Source organism: Pinus tabuliformis, chromosome 4_2, assembly GCF_031772625.1.
Source record: "Pinus tabuliformis cultivar Carrire ecotype Pingquan chromosome 4_2, CPIR1, whole genome shotgun sequence".
Classification (NCBI taxonomy): Eukaryota; Viridiplantae; Streptophyta; class Pinopsida; order Pinales; family Pinaceae; genus Pinus; species Pinus tabuliformis.
Genome location: NC_142304.1, coordinates 302,971,309 through 302,994,986, shown reverse-complemented (window position 1 = coordinate 302,994,986; position 23,678 = coordinate 302,971,309). Strand labels below are relative to the sequence as shown.

General features: G+C 39.1%; 1 protein-coding gene across 1 annotated transcript in view; it reads right to left on the bottom strand.

Moving 5' to 3' along the window:
• Positions 1-23,678, bottom strand: part of LOC149169188 (SMAD/FHA domain-containing protein) — a 432,141-nt gene that overhangs the window by 90,837 nt on the left and 317,626 nt on the right. Inside the window, 1 exon segment of the mRNA XM_089428601.1 lies at positions 22,295-22,539. Within this exon segment, the coding sequence (XP_089284727.1) occupies positions 22,295-22,539 (245 nt within the window).

Sequence of the window (23,678 nt, the reverse complement as noted above, 5' to 3'; positions counted from 1 at the left end):
ATGTGTAAAAACAAATCACTAAGAGCTTCTGCAACCATGCAGCTTCACATGAGATCATACTCGTAGCTATATATTTGGTCTCAGCGGTGCTTATAGCAACCGACTTCTGCTTCTTGTTCATCCATGATATCGAAGCAGAATCCAAAGAGAACCAGCACTGAGAAGTTCTCTAGTGATCCTCCACATTGCCTATCCAGTCAGCATTCGAATAATCATGCAATTTCATATTTTCGACAGTGTATCTCAATCCATGAGAGATTGTGCCCTAAAGATATCTCAGAAGATTCTTGGCACCAATCCAGTGAGGCTCAACTAAATATGAGCTCACCATGCTAACTGCAAAACATATGTCCGGACGGAAGTTCACCAAGAACATCAACGCGAATGAGTTTATGAAACTCAGAGGCATTTCCCAAATCTAGTCCGACATCACTACCATATAACTTTTGAAAGTTAAGATCCTCGAGGTAGTCACAAGCTTGCAGTTTATCATTCCACATCCGCAATCCAACTCCCTCTTACTTCTGCAAATGAGAGGGTCTGCACCTGTCAAGGACAAACCCCAATGTGGGGAAACCCTTGATCAATTCTTCTTATATGTTCCTCAATAGTTCAACAGAGAGAGAGAGAGATAACACGTTTACAACAGAAGTCAACACTTTGACTTATCTAGATAAGAGGATAGATCATCATCTCTAAGAAGATGATAATGAGATCAGTTGAAGACATGTTGCTTCAACTAATTCTCCATGGTGACTCCTTCACCTATCGTTGGGCTGCAATTCATCATCGTGCTGCACCTCACCGCGTTGCACCATGTTGCACCCATTATCACTATGCTGCATCTCATCACGCTTCATTAATCATGACTGTACCGATCATTGTACTGCATCATGTGCCATTGTTGCACCATGTTGCCACCCTGATCTATGTGTTGGTTGCCCCTTGCTTGCTTGTTGTCCCTAGCATGCTTGTTGTCCTTAGCATGCTTGTTGTTGCATGCTAGTTGTGCCTTGCATGCTAGCTGTAACATTGCATGCTTGGTGTATTTGATGCTAAGTACCATACAATTGTCCCAATGTTAGTTGTCCATTGCATGTTGCTCTCCTAAGACAGATGCTCCGGCTGTTCCTCGTAGTTCTGGCAGTTCCAGCTGTTCCCGGAAGTTCCGGTTGTTCCCGACAGTTCCAGCAGTCCCGGCAGTTAAGGCTTTTCCGACATTTCTGGCTTTTTCGGCGTTTCCGGCTTTTCCGACTTTTCTGGCAGTTCTGGCTTTTTCGAAAGTTCCGGCTTTTTCGGCAATTCTATCTTTTCTGGCTTTTCTAGCAGTTCCATCTTTTCAGGAAGTTCCAGCCATTCCAGATTTTCCAGTTTTTTTGGATTTTCCGGTAGTTTTGGCTTTTCTGACAGTTTCGGCATTCCCGGAATTTCCGGCTTTTCCGACTTTTCTGGCTTTTCTAGCTTTGCTGGCTTTTTCGGCAGTTCCAACTTTTCCGGCTTTTTCGACTTTTCCGACAGTTCCGGCTTTTCCGGTAGTTTAGGCTTTTCCGACAGTTCCGCCTTTCTGCACTCTGGATCAGGGCAACGTTATTCCTTAGGATCTCTCCTCCTACTAAAACCCAAAGACAAGTAGAGAGAGGAAGAGATCCCAAGTGTGTTGAAATGACTTGAAGGCCACCTCTATTTATACTAAAACATTGTGCACATGTGGGGGTTATTTGGTTGCTGGCCAACCTTGACGAATTGTCTTATAACGCAAATAAATTCGTAACTCCATGAATACTTATAGGAATCGGATGATCTTTAGATCAATCCTACACCTCTCGATGAGAGGGATCCAAGAAAAATATCAGCTACCATAAATAAGATGACCCACATGGAGTTTGGCCCTAGTTGCCAATTTTAACATGTCTCTCCACCAATTTTCATGACGAATTGTCTTATAACGCAAATAAATTCATAACTCCATGAATACTTATAGGAATCGAATGATCTTTAAATCAATCCTACACCTCTCGATGAGAGGGATCCAAGAAAAATATCAGTTGCCATAAATAAGATGACCCACATGGAATTTGGCCCTAGTTGCCAATTTTAACAAGTCTCTCCACCAATTTTCATGGCGAGAGCACATCCGATGCTACCCCAAATAAATAGCACGGAGATCTTCTTACTGTGATGAAAACTTTCTCACTGTTGTGATACCAAATTTGTATCACTGTAGTTATACCAAGATCTATTGTTGATTGTTATTACTATTGAGGCACCAAGATTGTGGTAGCACAAAACCTTAATCCGCATTACCTTACCTGGTACCCGAATTTCATTTCAGAGATAATTCGAGTTTCTGTGACCACACTGAGATCATCCCTGTACTCTATCTGAACTCTTGTAGTGACATCAAAATATTACTTTAGAGATTCTTGTCTGAACTTTGTTATAGCACCGAAACTGTCCCTGTAACTCCTCTCTGAGATGGCACCGAAACTTTTCTTATGAGATCCGAACTTCTGTAATTGTTCTAATGCAAAGACCTTACCTGCATATATATAGTTGTTTCCATGTGTAATAGGCCGACATAACTTCGTCGAAAGGTTGTGTTTCCATATGTGAGTAGGCCGACATGATTTCTCTTGAATGAAGTCAACATGATGATGATCTATTTGAAGCCGGCAGAAGGAGACATGATGGAGGAGTCTTTGATTAATAAACAAATTGATTTTGACCCCAAATAAATAATCATAAAGCCTACAATGGAGGCTTGACCTATAACAATTGACCCAAGCATGAAACCCATACTTTAACAAGTACATTTAATTTAATAATAATAAAAATTTGCTTTATTTCGACAAATATATTACATTTTGACTTCAAGTACATTTATGAAGACCAAACCTAGTTACATTTTCCAAGACTTCTCATATACAACAAGACAGGAAGATATACAACAAGACATGGGAAGATTACTTGGGGCACCAAGATGAAATTTTGTGCATAATGCAACAACAATCACTCTATGCCAAGGCATCAAAATGTGAATTTGGAATGACAAAGATTCTTTATTTATGACATGCTGCTGCAAAAACTAGCAGGCCTTCTGAATAGAAAAAATCTAGAGGGCAGCTTAACACCTGGGACAGATGCCCACTATCACCACAACCTTAGTCCCCTACTCTTCTTGGATTTTCATCAATGGGAGGAGCCCCAATATTACTCACTTGTGATATATGTCTCTATAATAGGCTTGAAGTGAGGCAAGGTAGCTCATTCAATGGAAAGGCTCAACAAAGTGTAAGCTTTGGGAGAAGCTATTAAGACTTTCCATGAAGAACCCCTCGGAAAAAGAAACTAACGAGACCTAGGGTTGAAATTTGATACAATATATATGTGCATCCAAAGTCAAGGTAGGAGAGAGAAAAGGCAATGAATGATTTACTTCACCAAGCACTAAAGAGATTTGGCTTCAAAGAATCCCCAAGTTGAAGGATTAGCCTCTAGGGTTCCCTCTTGATGCGATAACTAGGGCATCAAAATTTATGGAGAATCCATCGTGGGAATTCCACCAAAACTTGAGCACCTTTAGAGGAGACACAAAGGAAGATTTCTATCCAAGCCAAACTCAAAAATTCCTCCTCCAAGAGATTTTGCACCAAGCCCTAGATGGCCTCCTTATCCTTAAAGGATCAAATTTTTAGAAGAGAAAAGGAAGGAAAATTTATGTGTGACCACCAAGGGACTTCGACTAGTGCCTAGACCATTGGGAGTATGGAGTCATGGGTGCTTATAATCGGCTAAATTGACCTGTAAGGAGGCTAAAAGAGGAAGTCCTAGTTACCCCTTTCAACAATTACCCTCTTTAGCATTAGTTAATGAAGTTTCAAGGATTTCAATGCAACCATTATCCACTTGGAACATTCTTTCCACATCATATAACACATGCAAAACTTCCCAAGATTAAAATTTTGAAAAAAATTCAATAAAAAAAGTGTGAATTCTTATCATGAGAACAAATTCCATGCATTAGACATTACTTGCAAGATAATTTCACCATAAAGAAACACTGACAAGACAATGTGAAGTATATCCATTCATCAACAACACATTAGAAGCTCCAAAAAGATGACAAGATAAATCCAAACATCAAAATGCATCCCAAAGACATCCAAAAATATCCTCAAATTACTGGGCCAAATTCTCTAATGAGGTTGAAAATCCAAGTGATGATGTCTAGATGAGAATAGGTCTCATCTATTTATACTAGTGTTATTAGTTCAAATTACAAAAGACAAAGCCCATAAAACATGTCTAATGTACTAAATAACCCACCCATGGTTACAAACCAACCCTAATAGCCTTTAAAATGATTTTATCTCTCCAAAGCCCACGCAAGGCTGACATCATGCATGTGTGGATGCCTAGAGGGGCAGCATTGAGGCCTCTTGTGCTAGAAATGTGGGAGAGGGCCTCAAAAATGATGATGAAGGTGACAACCACCTTATGTTGCAAAACATCTCCAAGACCCCTATTTTGGGTTTGGGGCACCAAAATGGGTCTCACGGGTCTCCAACTGGCTCAAGATCAAGTCAATGCTCCATCAATGAGGACTAGAAGATGACACATGCCCTCCCATGTCTTCCTAGGAAAGACATAACCTCCTTTGGGCTTTGGATCAACTGCTAAGTTTTGGGTGCAATGTGTAGCCAGTTGGGGCATCTTGGTCAAGTGTATCATCATCTTGAATAACTGGGGCACGAAAAAGCAAATGGTGGCATTGAGAAGCCCATGGTGTGGCAATCAATGCTTTGCGTGAACGGAGGCCCATGGCTCTCAACGCTCACCCTACAAATGCCATTGTGATCCTCTAGAGGGCTTGGATCCCCTAGAGGGAGGTCAAGTCCAAGATGAAAACCCACCTGCAATCCTATACAAGATCCAATGTGTCTCCTCACCCTCAAATACAATAATTCATTAGTGCAATTGAGTAAATAATCTTGTTAATCAAGGGCAAAAATGAGAACTACATAGTGGGTTTCTCTTCTAAATTTGGGGCTATGAACATGTAATAGTATTACCTTTCTAAGTAGGAGTGGTTAATGAAGGATCCTATTAGGTGGTTTCAACCTTTATTGGAATGACAGGTCCAAGGTACATCCTTCAAATGGCATGTGTCATGTTAAATAATGATAGAACGAAAGGGCGACAAAGGGAAGGCTCCAAGCCACATGCCATGGGACAAGGGTAGCTATGATGAGGAGAGCCCATACCTTGGGTATATGAGTGTAGGAGGGACAAATCACGGTACATGACTTAACCCAGCCTTTGTTTCTCCACCCTTCTTCATTTTCCTTTTGCCTTTTATTGATTTTTTCTTTATTTTACTGCTCGGGGCTCTAGGGGATGAGAGCATGATGTGTAAGATATAGCAATCATTACCCCTTTAAGGTGGGGCAATTCATTGCCCACCAGGGGTTAGGGGCACTCATAGGAGCCCTAGGAACCAGGGTGATGGTGTTAATTTTTAAATTATGTTCTATGCTTGCAACAATTACTTCAATCTCAACAATCATTACCCCTTTAAGGTGGGGCAATTCATTGCCCACCAGGGGTTAGGGGCACTCATAGGAGCCCTAGGAACCAGGGTGATGGTGTTAATTTTTAATTTATGTTCTATGCTTGCAACAATTACTTCAATCTCTTACTAACCCAATAGCAATTCCACTTCAGAATCCAATAGCAATCACAATAGATTTCAGTAACAATTGTTGGGAATTCAATAAGGCAGTGAATATGTTAATTCTCTTTAACTTGATAACCATTTGTGTTACCTTTTTCCTTATTAGTTTTGTTCCTTATTATTATAGTGTGAGATACATCAAACAGCTACCAAAATAATAACAAAAATGACACCGTATATACGCTGCAAGCCAGGGTCAAAACCCCTCCTCTTGAGGGGAAAACCCTTAAATCTCTTCTCTTCTTATAGATCCTTGAATTGACGAATACCATGACCTAGTGGCTTAGACAAATACCCTCCAAGATCAAGATCAACTCGGCCTCCTACTTCATATCCGAAATTTTGTCTCCCGGCAATTGTTGTTGCTCCTCAAGAAGACTTCGATCTTCTTCGTATGGCCTCCTTTCCCCTTAACTTGTCTTTCCTTGAGACGTAAGGCTAGTGAGATACCCTAAGTGACCTTCGCTTGACTTCCTTTTGCTCTTTCCTCCAAGATTGAATCAAGGATAACCCTAACACAAAAACCCTAACTTCAACTTCCACAGGGAGAGAGAGAACTAACCCAAGCACTTCGACTTCCTTTGATTTCTTCTTAGTCCTTCTTCTTCAACCTTCTCCTTGTCCTCTTCTTCACATAAAAGAGATGTGAGTGAGTGTGTCTAATGGAGGACGATTTCCTCTCTATTATATAGGCTTCTACAAGGGTAGATGTGGCTCTTTATGTAGGCCGACTTGACAACTTCTAGGCCAACTTGATCTTGAAGGGAATTTCGACACTTTAAAGACAAAAACATCTTTACAAGATACAATTGCACATGGTGTCTTCAATATATGACAATGACTCTTAAACCTAGGACAAACCCTAGAATCACTCAATGGGTGCTTGACCTATAAAATAAAAGAACTTGAGCATGAAACCCATGCTCCAATAATAATTTCTTTTCATTTTATAATTTAAACGAATACATTTCATACTTATGAAGACCGAACCTAGTTACACATTTTTCAACACTCCCTCTTAACTAGGAAGGTATTCATAAGAGGTACATGGTCATTCTCAATCTAAAGAGATCTCATAAAAAGAGTGGGATTGGTAACCCATTTGTCTAGCATCATATTTAACCAGTATTGTTAGATAGCAAGGCCTTGACTAACATCTCTATCTCTCCACAAGATCAGAGCACAATGCTGGCAAGACCAATGATTTATAGACACCATAATCATTGTCTCTCAAGGTACATACTCCAACCGGGTGTTCACCGAGTATGACCTTCTTTGGACTATTCTTATCTTGGGTAGCTAGTTCTCAAAGAATATCGGCCCACGACTACCTATTGATTTCTAGTAGCATCGGATGTGCTCCAAGTCTCAAAATTTGCAGGGAGGCTTAGACACATGCATTCTCCAAAACCAAGAAATCATTTTGGGAAATTCCACCGAAGACAGTTTTATTAAAATAATTAATTATTTTTAATGGGTGCCTAAGTCTAAACTTAGGAAATTAAAATAAATAACGAGTATTAAGCTAAACTATGGGTGAAACTTCTCAAATAGTATCGAATGTCAGATGGTTACCCAACCCTCCATTCTTTCTTCCAAAGTGAAGACAAGAATGTAGTGTCTATATCTTCCTTTCAATTAGGGAGGATACATCAACTAAACCAAGCTTGTCTCTCAAGTACACAAGCTTCTTGTTCGGAAGTGACTTTGTCAATATGTGAGTTACCTGCTCATCAGTGGAGATATACTATAGTTGCAACACACCATTTTGCACAAGCTCTCGAATATAGTGATACTTGTTGTTTATATGCTTTTTCTTTCCATGAAGCACTGGATCTTCACACAAATGTATACAACTGGTGTTATCACAAAGTATCAATGTAGGATTCATCGGTCCTTCAAACAGGTCGGATAGGAGCTTCCTCAACCATACTACTTCTCTGCCTACTTCACAAGCTGCAGCATATTCAGCCTCAGCACTACTCAAAGCAACTGTGTCTTGCTTTCTGCTCATCCATGAGTCCATGGAGGATCCCAAACTAAAACATCCTCCCGTAGTGCTCCTTCCATCTTGCTCACTGCCTCCCCAGTCAAAATCTATACTTCCAATCAATTGGACATCATTCCTTCTATCATACTTCAAACAATAGTGTATGGTTCCCTGTAGATTTGTTTTGTTGCTACCCAATGATCATGCTTTGGCTCCACTTGGAATTGACTGAGAACATTTCCTACAAAGCATATGTCTGGTGGAGTGTTCACTAAGTACATCAATGAGCCAATAAGTTGCCTATACTTGGAAGGATGCACAGGGCTAGATTCAGAACTCCTTAGTCTCTCCAAGTTTGTGATCATCGGGGTGGTCATAGGTTTGCAAAACCGTCATGTCAAACTTCTTTAATATTTTGATCATGTACTTTCCTTGACCCAAGTAAACTTCATCAAGTCCTTCCCAGACTTCTAGTCCCAAATAGTAATGCATCAGCCCCAGATCCTTCATGTCAAATTTTGCTGCTAGTTGCTTCTTACATTTTTCAATTCAACCTTCTACACCTGTCAAGAGAAGATCATCTACATATAGAAAAATGATTATAGGTTCTCCATCTACAACCTTAACATAGAGGTTTCGATCAATAAAACTTTTTGTGAAGCCTATTCTTTGTAGGTATGCATCCATTCTAGCATGCCATGCCCTTGGTGCTTGTTTGAGGCCATATAATGCTTTCTTCAATCTTCAAACATCTGCCTTCCTATCTTTAACTTCGAATACCAAGGGTTGCTCTATATAGGATTCTTCATCTATTGTGCCATTCAAAAATGCAGTCTTGACATCCATTTGGTGGATGTTCCATCCCATCGATGCTGCTAGAGAGATTAATGATCGAATTGTTGTATATCTTGTTGTTGGAGCAAATGTCTCATCATAATCGATGCCTTCATGTTGAAAGAAACCCCTAGCCACAAATCTTGCTTTATACTTATCTATACTTCCATCTGCTACATGTTTGATCTTATAGATCCACTTGGAAGTAACCACAGATTTGTCTTCGGGCCTAGGTACAATCTCCCAGACTCCATTTTTCATTATAGATTGATACTATTCATTCATGGCATCTTTTCATTCCTGATTATTTACAGCCTCTTCAAAAGTGGATGGTTCTGCTTCTATTAGATTTTTCATGTATGCCACATATCCAAAATATCTCTTGGGTTTCTTTCTTTCTTTGAATGATCCTTTCGCTGCATCATGACCTTTTGCTTCAAGTAGAGTAGATTTCAACCAATTAGGTATTTTTGTTGTTTCAGGGATGACCACAGGTTGAACAGGTTCACTAGGACCTTCTTCTTCATGGTGTGATTCTTCTCCCCCCTTGTCAACTTCCTCCTCAAATACCGGAAGTTCTTCATCATCAGAGTCTATGGAAAGTTCCTTTGATTTCTTGAATGCTATGTTTTCATCAAATATGACATCACAACTGACTTCTATGTGATGTCCATCTTTCATGTAGATCCTATATGCTTTTGATGAATTTTTGTACCCAACAAATGTTCCCTTCATGCCTGAAGGATCTAGCTTCTTTCTTTTTTCCTTTAGTATGGGGATATATACAAGACACCCAAAGATCTGGACATGATCTACAGATGGCTTCTTTCCAGTGAACACTTCTTCCAGAGTTTTGTTGTCTAGAGATCCGTGCGGACTTCGATTCTGAATGTAAACAAATGTCTTCATGGCTTCTCCCCACAGAAACTTAGGTAGATCCTGATCGTGTAACATTGCTTTCACACTTTCTTCAATGGATCTATTCTTTCGTTCTGCAACTCCATTTTGCTCAAGATTATATGGGACTATCAACTCCCTCTTAATCCTACACTCCTTACAGAATGCTATAATCTCATTGGATGTATATTCTCTTCCATTATCAGATCTTAATATCTTGACTTTTCTTTTTCTATAAGGTTCTCCACTTCAACATTGAATTCTTGAAATTTGAAAATACTCCATCCTTGGTTTTCATTAAGTAAACCCAGGTTTTTCTTGAATGATCATCTATAAATGTGACATAATATAGATGACCTCCAAGTGATTAAGGAGTCATGGGGCCACATACATCAGAGTGAATGAGATCCAAGATTTTTTTTTCCGTGAAGCACTGCTTCCCAGTGGTCTCTTGGTATTCTTACCTAATGCACATCCTTTACAAACACCTTCATGATCTTCCTTCAAATCAGGAATTTCATCTACTATGGAACTCAGAGTCAGAAGGATTTTAAAATGTCGATGACCAAATCTTCTATGCCAAAGTTCACATGGGCAAATTTCAATGTGAACTAGGGCTTGGGCCACAGGAGATATCAACCTATAAAGTCTTCCTTCTCGAATATCAATGACTTTAGCTTGATCTATACTTGAGTCTTTACTCCATACAACGAACTTTCCATTAATGAAGGCTACTCTATCACCCTTATCTTCTAGACTTTAAATGGAAAGTAAGTACTTGTGCAAACCCAAAACAAATAGAATCTTCTTGAGGTGAATGTTGCTTCCATCTTCCAACTTTATGGAGGTTGATCCAATACCTTTCACGGGATAGCTCTTGTTATCTCCATGTTCCACTAAATAAGTGGATTTTCCTTTTGATAAGGCCTTCAATCGAATGGAATGGCCAATCACGTGCCTTGATGCACCACTATCAATTACCCAAATGTCTTTATCTTGGAATGTGCCAAAGAGAGCCGAGAAGAGACCTTCGTCATTTTCTTTGATTGATACCTTCCTTGAAGAAGATACAAACTTCATGCTTCCTTGATACTTTTCTTGAGATGGCTTGCGATCTTCTTGATGAACTTCTTCACTGTAGAGGATATCTTCATGATGCCCTTAGATAACCTTAGCTCTAATACCATGTTGAGAATTCAATAGGGCAGTGAATATGTTAATTCTCTTTAACTTTATAATTGTTTTTGTTACCTTTTTCCTTATTAGCTTTGTTCCTTATTATTTTAGTGTGAGATACATCAAATAGCTACCAAAACAATAAGAACAATGACAGTATATTGGTTGCAAGCCAAGGCCAGAACCCCTCCTCTTGAGGGGAAAACCCTTAAATCTCTTCTCTTCATCTAGATCCTTCAATTAACGGATACCATGACCTAGTGACTTAGACAAATACACTCCAAGATCAAGATCAACTCGGCATCCTACTACAGTATCTTCAACCTCCTACTTCAGATCCGAAATTTTGTCTCCCAGCAACAATTGCTGCTCCTCAAGAAGACTTTGATCTTCTTCGTATGGCCTCCTTTCCCCTTCGCATGTCTCTCCTTGAGACTTAGGGCTAGTGAGACCCTAAGTGACCTTTGCTTGACTTCCTTTTTCTCTTTCCTCCAAGATCGAACCAAAGATAACCCCAATGCAAAAACCCTAACTTCGACTTGCACGTGGTTGAGAGAGAACTAATCCAAGCATTTTGACTTCCTTTGATTTTTCTTCGTCCTTCTTTGACCTTCTCCTTTTCCTCTTTTTCGCATAAAAGAGATGTGAAGAGAATGCCAGAAGAAAAATATCTAAAAATTTGAATTGTCAGAAGAAAAAGATATGAAAAATTGAATTGCCAGAAGAAAAAGACGAGAATTCCCAATAAACAAAACCACAAAGAAACATTTTATTAAAACGGAGAATAATTGTAAAAGCTACATTGTGGTGGACAACCTGTCATTTTATAAAATGCGACTTGTTACTTATAGCCTTTTTCGGTTACAATACCACACGTAAATTCCATGGGTGGATGTCACAATACCATGGGAAAATACCATGGGTAGATGCCACTTACAATACCATGGGTGGATGCCACTTACAATACCATGGTTAAATTCCATGGGTGAATGAATACTATGGGTGGATGCCACTTACAATACCATAGTTAAATTCCATGGGTGAATGAATACTATGGGTGGATGAATACCATGGGTTGATGCCATTTTCTATTTGGATAACGGAGGCCAAAAGGCCTTGCATCATCCACGCAGAGGCTGCCGAAGTGACGCAAAGTGCTAGAGAGGCTACGCAGAGCCTCAGAGGGTTGACGCAGAGGCCAAGAGGGCTGATGCAGTGCTTCAAATTGTGCTAGAGAGGGTTTCGTGGGGCAGACTTTCAGAATATCTACTTCCAAAGAGAGGTATTACTGCCAGATTTTTATCTCTGTCGGGTGAGCCAGTTTGGCACCTAGTGTACTCAGAAAAGCTGCTTAATAATAAAACCCTCAGAACTATTGCACCAGTTTTCTCAAATTGGGTTTTTCCGGGGACGATTGTCCAAAAATAATGTTGTCACTTATGTGTTTGTCTATTTCTTTCAGCTATTGATTTGTAGATGGTTGAGACTGTATTGTGTTTATTTTAGTATTTATATGGTTAAATAACTTGTTAGTAATTAAACAAGTAGGCAAAATAAACCAGAGAATACAGATAAAATTTCTAACGGGTAAAACTTAAAAATTTCAACAGTGGGTACGGGGGGCACAATGACATCCTCATGGATCTCTAAGTGGATCAATAATGCTTGTATACCATCTTTAAGGGCTATAATGATGACATAATCCCTCCCTCTGTCTCCCATGGCGATACATATCCTCATCTAGGCCTTGGAACATCTGCCAAGTGTGTGGTACAAGTGTGAAGTCCGCTGGACATGGTGGTCCACGTGCATCATCCTCATCCAAAAAGGTGGAACACGAGCAATCAATGAATGGTGTTGAAGGATCCATGAAGTGACAATCTGCTCTCTGCTATGGTGGAGGCTCATGGCTCTCAACGCTCACCTTACAAATGCCAATATGACCCTCTTGAAGGCTTGGACCCCGTATAGCGAGACCAAACCCCAAATGGAGACCCACTTGCAATCCTATAAGATCCAATGCGTCCCCTCGCCTCCCAATGGAGCAAAAGATCTTACAAATCATGGAACCAGGTGGACACTTTATAGTGGCATGCCCTTCCATAGCATCCTTTAGCATGTACAAGTGTCTCTAGGCTCAAGAAGAAAGTTAAGCAAGGACCCTATTAGGGGTGACATGTCCATGGTACATCCATCAAGTGGTAGGTGGCATGTGATATAATGATGGAATGGAGTGGGGCATCAGGGGGAAGGCTCCAAACCACATGCCACAGTACAAGGGTAGCTATAATAGGGGAAGCCCGCACTTGGGTATATGAATGTAGGAGGGAGCAATCACGGTTCATGAGTTACCTCGGCCTTTGTTTTTCCACCCTTCTTCATATGCCTTTTGCCTTTGATTGACTTCCCTTTTGTAACTACTTGGGGCTCCAGGGAATGAGAGCATGATGTGTAGGGTATAGCAGTGAATATCCCCTTAAGGTGGGATAGTTCATCGCCCACCAGGGGTTGGGACAATCATGGGTTCCTAAATAATATCAGGGGCCCTAAGAGCTAGGATGACGACCATGATGAAAGGGGTAAAGCTCATGTTTGCTTTTGTCCATGTACTAAATTTATATGTCCCGACCATATTTTACATGTTATGGTACATTTCCTGTTGACAGTGGCCAAATTATGCTTTTTCTTTTCTTTTAGTTGTGCATCAACCTTTGGGGCATTGTTCCATACCTAACCCAAGGTGTGGACAAGGGGAGGGGGAGGCTAACTCCTTGTGGCCCAGTGGACAAATGTGGACATGGATGGGAAACATGGTGAATGGGGTTATAATGAGGGGAGGGGAGTGACATATATGGTGTCGAGAAGCGAGAGCACGCAACCAAAATCGAGGTTTCCCATGTTGTGCCACTTCTAAATCTAGTAGCCAATAAAGGAGGTCCCATGGGGCTAGGATACAAGGGTAACCATCAAATTGGACAGAGGGGACAAGAGTACAAACCAAGCCCACTCTTTCCATTGAATCCCCCCACTAATCCATGCCAAAAAGTGTCCATGATAAGTAAACAAAAATACCCAACTACACAATGAAAAGCTATACCTCCGGGGTTGGGAGGCCCACCTTTAAACATACAATCATAACAGATGGGCGAGAAAGCATATGGCTGGCTTAGGTGGTGGAGATAGTGGCACATCGAGCTATCTGGCAGGCTGCAAGGGGTTGTTGGCTACCAACTGAGGACCATTTAGAAGAAAAATTTTCTCCTATGGATACTACCCACTGGTGGTGGGTAACATCTCCCATATCTCAAGGATGAGACAAACCTCTTATGGGCTTCAGATCAATTGCCAAACCCTAGATATACTGTAAAGTCGGTTGGGGACACTGCTTGTCCAAGTGCATCATCTTGCATATAATGTGTTGCAATGAACAAGTTGTTGAAGGTGCTGAGGCTGCCCATGGCATGAGATAATGCTCTTTCACATGATGGAAACCCATGGCTCTCAACGTTTCCCCTACAAGTGTCAATAAGATACTCAGGTGGGCTTAGGCCTTAGTTAAGTTGCCCAGCCCATGATGAAACCACCTACCAATCTTGTATAAGACCCAATGTGTCTACTCACCTTCAGACACAATAATTCATTAGCGCAATTGAGTGAATAAGCTTGTTAGTCAAGGGCAAAAATGAGACTTCATAGTGGGTTTCTCTTCGCAATTTGGTGCTTTGAGCATGCAATGTTGTTACCTACCTAGGTAGGAGTGGTTAATGAACAACCCTATTAGGTGTTCCCAACCCCTAAAAGGAAGGACATGTCCAAGGTACATCCTTCAAGTGTTAGGTCTCATGTGGATAATGATGCAGTGGATGGGGACACGGGGGTCTCAAGGCCAAATGCCATTGACTCAAGGGTGATAATGCTGAGAGATGTCCACATATTTGGGTGTATGAATGTAGGAGGGAGCAAGCATGGAACATGAGTTACCTCGACCTTTGTTTTTCCACCCTTCCTTATTATATTCTACTGCTCGGGGCTCCAAGAGATGAGAGCATGTTGTGTATAATATAAGCAGTTATTTCCCCCTTAGGGTGGGGTAGTTCATCGTCCACCAAGGGTTGGGACATGCATGGGTTCCTTAATGATGCAGAGGGAACTCATAGGGGCCCTCGGAACCAAGGTGATAGCCATAATGATAAGGAGTAGAGATCATGTTTGGCTTTTTCCCACGCGCTAATTTTTAACGTCCTGACCATATTTTGCATTTTGTGGTATTATTTCCTTTTGTATGTGGCCATGATATGCTAAAAAAAAAAATGAGCTGCATCAATCTCTTGGTTAACATTCCAGGCCCGACCTAAACATGTAGACAAGGGGAGTGGGAGTACCAGAGCCATGTGGACCCAAAGAGGGAAGATGTTGAAATAAGGCATGTAATGTGCAGATAGGAGTGAAAAATATGAAACGGGAAAATGGGACCGCGCCACTAAAATCGAGGTTTCCCAAGTAGTGCCCATCCTAAAGCTATAAGTCAATAGGGGAGATCCCACGAGATTAGGGTTGAGGATTAACCCCCCAATTAAGGTGAGAGAACAAGACTATAGTCAAAACCCTTCCTCCTTCCAAGTCACCCAATAATCCATACCCAAGTGTGCCCAAGGAAAAACAAGCATAAGCACACGATCGCATATTGAAAAACATACCATCAAGATTAGATGGCCCACCTTCAAACACATGCTCTCAACAGATGGGCAAGGGGACGTATGACTAGCTCAGGGCACGAAGATCAATTGGCACAATATTGGCTACACTAATGGTTGTCGAGGTTGCTGGTTGTCGGGTGAAGACAATTCTAAGAGAAAAAATCTCCTATGGGGTCACCAATGGGTGGTGGGTAACATGAACGACAACAAAAGTGGGTAGGCAAGGTCCAAGCTTATGATTTTGAAATTGAATACATAAAGGGGAAGAAGAATATTGTGGTTGATGCACTCTCCAGAAAACCAGCAACATGTTCTCTCATAGAGCTCACTGAAGACTAAAAGGCTCACCTCTCGGTGGAGTATTTCAAGAACAAATTGTCGGTGCACTAACGGATGAACTCATTCAAGATGACAAGTACACAATAGTTAATGATGTCATTTACTATAAGGACAAGATGGTTCCTGAATCTACGCTTAAGGAGAAAATCTTGAAGGTTGCACATGATGTACCATCAACCGGACACAAGGGATTCTTCAAAACTTACCCACAGATTAGGTAATGGTTTTGATGGAAAGGTCCCAAAGATGACGTATTAAAATATGTTAAGGAATGCATGACATGCCAACAGAATAAAGTCGAGCACACTTATCCTATAGGTTTACTCTAGCCTTTACCAATTCCATAACAAAAATGGGAAAGCATCTCAATGGACTTCATTATAGGACTACCCAAAACACAAGGCAAAGATTGCATCTATACAGAGGTTGACAGGTTGATGAAATTTGCACATTTCTTTGCAATTCCCACTGGTTACACAGCGAAACATGCAGTAGAGCTTTTCTTCAAGGAAGTTTTCAGGCTTCACAGACTGCCTTAAATATAGTCAGTGATTGAGATAGCAGATTCATGCGGGCATTTTGGCAGGAACTCTTTAGGCTAGTCAAGACAAAATTAATTGTTATGAATAAAATGTATATAAAAATAATATAAATATTAATAATGATGATAATTGTAATAATGATTAGTTTATTAGTAATTAGTATTGAAGAGGCATGTCTAAATGGGACGTGACCTTCCATGAAGAGGTACCTGCCTAGGGTATATAAGCATACCCTCACCCTCATTGGCATTATCATTCTTATTCATACATTTTAATATATATTCTTGTATCTTCAATGGGGATCTATATATTCCAAGTCTTTTGGAGTATTTAACTTAAGGATGAACTTTGTTCGTAACATTGGTGTCAGAGCATTTCTCTAAGTACACAAACTTTGTTCGTTACATTAGTATCAAAGCAGTGTGATCCTCAGGCTGCTCAACCGCTACACAGAGCCTTGTCGTTCGATCCAAGTCTTTTGCCGACAAAATTCATCAACCTTGTTGTTGTTGAAGCATTTCACTACACAGTGTGGAGGTTATCCATTTTGTAAGTTTCATCCTCAAGCCTTCGACCATTTTAAAAAAAGGGAAATTAAAATTATATATATATATATATATATATATATATACATAGATATTTTTAAAAAAATGGAAATTAGAAAAAAAAAGAGAAATAAAAAAACAAAATTTAAAAAATAAAAATAAAATAAAAGTTTAAAATATATATATATGTTAAAAAAAGACTACATATTCATAAAAAAAAGGAGATACATATTTAAAAAAAAAAGAGTGAAAAAATACCAAAATACAAAAATAAATAAATAAATCAAAGTTCTATATTGAAAGTAAATAAATAAATAAATCAAAAACCAAAATCCACTTTACCTAGTCACTGAACGGGCAACAAATTCTCGAGTCACTGATGATCGATTGGACCGTCCCCCCTTCTGCCACAAGTACTTGGTCGCTTCAGTACACCACCGTGGCTCACTACTATCACCACTAATCAAATTCGACACAAACCAAAGTCGCATATATCCTGCTTTTGAAAACGCTGCTCGAACCCATCGAACAGCCCATCACTCCAACCGCTCAAACCATTCGTACAACCACGCAACAATCAACGCCATCAATTTGGTGACAATAGCCGCAGTCCTACCTGCTATCAACGTTCTTTTTTCCTGTTCGTTACATACTAATATATGTAAATGAAAAGAAAGCCAAAATAAATAAAAAAATCGGTGTTGTCGTGGTTTGTCTCTGTCAGCGAAGATATGCTCTGCCGCCAAACCCTGCCCATTGTCACCACCGCCACCACTGCAAGAACCCACCGACTGACACACAAACCTCTGGGAACTCACAACTCCGCAATCGACCACACTCACGACCGTTCTCCCTGTCAGTTCCGACAACCCGACATATTCTTCCATCTGACTACTCCGTCGCCCCCCTTTTTCAATCCTCCATTAATCTGTTCCAAATCAAAACACCTTCGCGTATCGTTTCGATTCCACCCATTCGCAATGTCACACCTCCGCATATCGTTTCGATTCCATCCATTCGTAAAGTCACACCTCAACGTCTGAAAATTTTAATTTTCGAAGAAATATTTCAAGCTTAAAGGTTTAAGAGGTTTAAAAAAATAACATTATTGTGAAAGCCAATTTTTATTTTCTTCGATATTTACGAATATATATATAGCCAGAAAGTTTATATATAGATATATATATATATATATATATTAATTTAAAAAGGAAAAGACATCATTTAAAGAAAAAAGAGGGGTAAATTAAAAGTATTGACGTTCAAATTAACGAAAAAATAAAAGTATTGTTATAAAGGATAAAAGTGTTATTTTTAAAAAAACATTAAGTTCATTGTGACAAAGAAAAATGGAGACAATCGCTGACGAGGAAAAAATTGAGTCTAATTCAGAAATGAAAGACGGAAGATTTCCTAAAACTTTTAGTATATGTGTCGGTGTTCTATTTAAAATCAAATGATCACTTGCAGAAAATGATATTATCATCTCTATTGATTCTACTCAAAATTAATTATGTTCATACTAAATGTGCTAACCAATTAGTGATTCCTGAATCAAATATAATTGAAATGAATTTTGTTGACACACATAAGCAATCTACAACTATGTATTGGAGACTATACTTTTGTCTTGCAATTCACCATTAAAACCTTATTTTGCAACAATAGTGATATAATTATGGGTTTGCCCTTGATCGATTCATTAGGATCTATTATCCTAAATATAAAGAAAACGTTTTTGATATTTTCATACAAAAAGAAAAAGATAACATTATAGGATATTACAGTGAAGCTAGATTCCATAACACCAGAAGATATACAAGAAATTTCAAAAGTCATTATTCAAGAAAGTAAAAATGCAATACAAAATATGCAAAAGGAAATTAACAAAATCACCGTGGACAAGAATGAAGAAGTTACTCGCCTCAAGGACCACAACGAGAAATTATTGACGCAAATTAAGAAACTTAAAAATGACAAGAAATCCTTGAAAAACAAGCTAGAATAATTCAACATGAAAGACATATCGAAGTCTTCAGACATAGCATCCAAGTTGAACAAAAAGGAACAAATACCAAACTAGTCAATATTAGAACTCAAGAAGATGACAACCCAGTTGGAAGGAGAACACATACAAAAGTTGCAGTCCAAACGATGAAAAACCCAAGTGAAGATTCTGTAACCAACTTGATGACATTAGAACCTGAAGTAAATTAGAATCTTGCCACACACATGATAAAGGAAGGACAAACCAAAAGAACTCCTTATCTACATCTGAATCACAAGAATAGACATCTCAAGCAATCTACGAATCCATATCACTCAGAGCATAAACAACAAACTTATGTTCAAAAGGATAATGAAGTGCACACAACTCAACCCAGGGATAACAATTCATCACAAGTTTCTAGTAATCGAAAGATTCCATAGAAGATTAATTTAGGATGGTCACATCCTTCCTTCATACGACAATTTTATATATCACTCCAAGGATCATATCGTCTTGTATCGACGAAGATGACAATTCCGATACAAGAAGACATTCGAAACAGATAAAAATAAATAAAAATAAAAAATCGAGCCTTTTCATCAACATGCTTTGAGGACATTTTTTTGAAGAGGAAGGCAATGCTATGAATAAAATATATAAAAATAATATAAATATAAATAATGATGATAATTATAATACTGATTAGTATTGAAGAGGCCTGTCTAAATGAGACATGACCTTCCATGAAGAGGTACCTGCCTAGAGTATATAATCAGGCCCTCACTCTCATTGGCATTATCATTCTTATTCATACATTTTAATATATATTCTTGTATCTTCAATGGAGATCTATATATTCCAAGTCTTCTGGAGTATTTAACTTAAGTACAAACTTTGTTCATAACATTGGTATCAGAGTATTCCTCTTAGTACACGAACTTTGTTCGTTACATTAACCCCAAGTACCAGCTATCATTTGCAAACAGATGGCAAGATAGAGATTGTGAATAAATGGAGTGAATGATACTCATGTAACATCATGACTGGTCAATAGAAGGCATGGATGAAATGGCTATACCTCGGGGAGCATTGTTACAACACCACTTATCATTTGTTTATTGAGGTGACACCTTTCAGAGCACTGTACGGTTATGATGGTCTATCCTTTCTTGAAATTGTCTTTGGAGACAGCCAGGCCCCATTAGCTAAAGATTGGAAACAAGAAAGTCAGGATATTCTCAGGACACTCAAAGAAAACATCCACGCTGCCCAAAATCAGCAAAAGGTGTACGCAGACTAGCACCAAATGGAACGTAGTTTTGAGGTAGGAGACCTTGTATTTCTAAGACTGCAACCATATAGGAAATCTACACTTAAGAAAAGAGGTGCAGAAAAGTCGAAGCTGAGGTTTTATGGACCCTATAAAGTTTTCTGGAAAAAAGGAGAAGCACATGAATTAGAGCTGCCAAAATAAAATAAAAAATTCGTAATGTCTTCCATGTTTCCTCTCTCAAGAAGGTTGTCGGGAAACAGGTCATTACTTCTATCAAACTAGCTCCTTTGGATGAAGAGGGATGGTTGGAGCTAATCCCAGAAGCAATAATGGCACTACAAGAAAGGAAACTAAGAGGCAAAGTAATTTCGGAATATCTTATTAGATGGAAGAATCTTCTGGAAGAAGACGCCACATGGGAAGGATAACGAGTTTTACAAGTTCCCAATTTGAAATTGCTTGAGGGCAAGCAATTTCAGTAAAGGAGGACTGTAATGTCGTCTCCAAATTGATGGGGTGATGAAGGATGAAATAGCCTATCCAACCCCATAGGCTGTAGTCTTGATAAAGGTGGGCACAAGTTGGGTCGTTTGGGGCTAAAAACACCCAAAATTGGGGGTTGCACCCACAACCCCACATTTCAGTGCCTATGGAAAACCTATAAATAGAGGAGAGTTGAGATCAAATCAATCATCATCAAGTCTGGATCAAATCATTTGTTTTCTTGAGCTATAGCTTTGAGCCTTTTAATACCCCTTCTCTCCAACTAATTTCGGTGGTGAAATATTCCACTCTCGTTAGTAATTCTGTCTTTATCTTTTATATTTGTTTGTTCTGGCAACAGGGAAAACATCCTAACTGTGAAGGCAGTGAGTTTTGTGGTGGAAAATCGAAGGAAAGGCAGGACAAACTCATCTGAGATCTCTTTGGAATAAATCGAGTTTTCTCTGAGCGGGGGTATGCAGTCCTGAGGCAGCCGAAGTATTTGAGGCCAGCAGGCCGAAATCTCTGTGGCAGCCAAAAATCAAGACAGACCAGCGAAGCTCCTGCCTGAAGCTTGACAAGGCTTACTAGACAGACAAAATCCGAATTTGAGGCAGATCGAAGTCCTGAGTAAATTAATCTAAAGCAGGCTGAATCTCTCTGTAGTGGATGTCACTTTTCCTCACTACTCCAAGACTGTCGGATGGCTAATACTAACCTGTAGCAGATCTGAAGTACCCAAAACTATTCAATTCGTGCCAAGTTGAGACAGAGGGTTTCCGAGGTCTTATGCGCTGGCAGTCCTGAAGTCGTGGGAGAAACTCGGGATCCTGTACAGAGTTTTGAATTATTGACTAAGGCCAGGAAAGGTTTTGATCCAAGATTGTCACAAGATCGAGATCTTCTGGGTCAGTTCACAAGCAGTGAAGAGGGTTTGAAGAGCTCCTGAGGGGAGCCGTACACAGAAGAGGAAGTCATCAGTCCTAAGCTAGCTGGGTATTTTCTGGTTAATACTAGTAAGATGGTTTCCAAAGGTGCAGATCAGAATAGCTGACATTTGGTTTGCACGGTAATTTAAGTCAGTTGAAATTCAGTTTATAGTGGAACTGTTGAATCTGAGTTGCATTGACATTGTTGAAGCATTGTGTTGAATGTTATTATGTTGTTGAACAAAGTATTACTGTTCTGCTAAAGATCACACTTATTGAAATTTATGTGTCATTATCTGAATAAGAAAAAGGAATTTTTGAAAACCCTAAGTTACTTAAGGAAACACTAGGGCAAAATTTTCCTAGGACACTACATTCTTCTACTAAAAGATTATTATCACCAAGGAACTCTACAGCTACTTATTGCCATTTGGCTGTCTTTAAGTAGATTAAGAAAACATAGATTCATCGGTCATTTAAATATCTTTCAAATACTCGTTTAAGATATTAGTTCTCGACATTTGCCAAATCTAACATAATTAGCAAGTAATTACTTTTCCACATAACATAATTTTCCTCGTCTAATAAATTTAATAAATTTTCTTAGCCAACCTATAAACGATTTAATCCTTTAACATATTCCCTGATTTCACAGAGTCAGCATACACCGCCAAATAGTTGGCAAATATCATTAATAAGTATATGAGGTAAATATGAAGATAAATTTGCAGAAATACAAGGTCAAAAGAGGTGATTGAGTATGCACATTAATGAAATCTCGTTTGCAGAGTTGGATGCCAATAAAAAGGGAATTTAGAATGAAATAATAACAATTGTACACATGATAGAAGGTAAAAGCTTTAACCTATTTGAGATGACACTCCTGTCATGAATGCATCCAAGGGATCGTCTGATTCAGAATTCCCTTCAGCATTTTGTTTCTCATTAGTAGGTTCCTCTGCCTCTAGTGCTACCCTTGTATCCTCTATCTCTTTGGTAAGTTTTTCCTTCTTTTCAAGCAATGTCTCTGCAGTCTCAACCATCTGCTGCCTCTCTTCCTTTTTCTCTCTTGCTCCTTTCTTTGTCCGGTCATAGAATTCATCATCATCACTGCAAGAAAAAATTATACAAAGATCAAAATGACAATTACCTACAACTGATTACCAACATGAACATGCCCATTCCTTTTGAATCCCATGCCAAACAAAGAAGGAAAGAGAAGCTTTCTAATTCAACTTCAACTCTGAGTTTTACTTGAAACAGACAGCCAAGGATAGCAATGTCTGCCCACCTACAGCATCTTCAACCCCTTCCATTCCCTCTTGCCTCAACCAAAACAAACCAGTGTGTTACTAAATCATAACAGTCTACAGATGAAGAATTAGCTTTTTAAAATTTCAAGGAACTACATATCGACCATGTTAGACAAAACTGTTCCAAAAGTAAAAGTTTCAGAAATGGACCCATTTGAAAATTTTGCAACATCGGAAACAGAGTGTTTATGTGTGAATATATGTTTGCACATGCATGTGTATATTAATAATAGAAATCTAAACACAGTTAAAAATAAAGCATTAGCAAAATGTATTCTTAAACCAACAGGATGTATTAGGATTCCACTTTCGGGCAACCATAGTTGATTAAACAGCCGACCCCCTTCAAACAACAAGAAATGAGAAAAAAGAAAAGGGAAAAAGGGTTTCCAATTGCATAGCGAGCCTCCAAGCACAATAAAAGGTTGAGAAAAGGATGACAGAACATTTTCTGATCATTTCTCAGAGGTTCTGAGGAATAGTGAATGTACGTTATGTAACTTGCCAAACACCTTATCACCTAAATAATGACATTCTTACTGAAGTCAGGACTCACATTAATTTATAACATGATTAGATCACAACATAACTTTATAATAAGGTACACTAATAAACAGAAACTCTTGAGTAAATAATATGGCCATTATGATATTTATCTTATACCCTCCCATAATGGTCATATTAAACATAGTTGCTTGTCCCAGAACAAAAGCAACTTTTCAGTACTAAGCGAGCTGTGAACATCATCAGCAGTCCTCTTCTAAATGGTGTCAGCAATCAGCAACTGTACCTTTACTGCATGACATGGAACCAACATCATTGATGTGGAACAAGCCATATCACCAACTATCCATCTGATCACTGACTCACCATTCGGATGAGAGTCAAGATTGGCTGAAGAATTCTAATCCTCCACAACTGGTTCAAATTTTGATT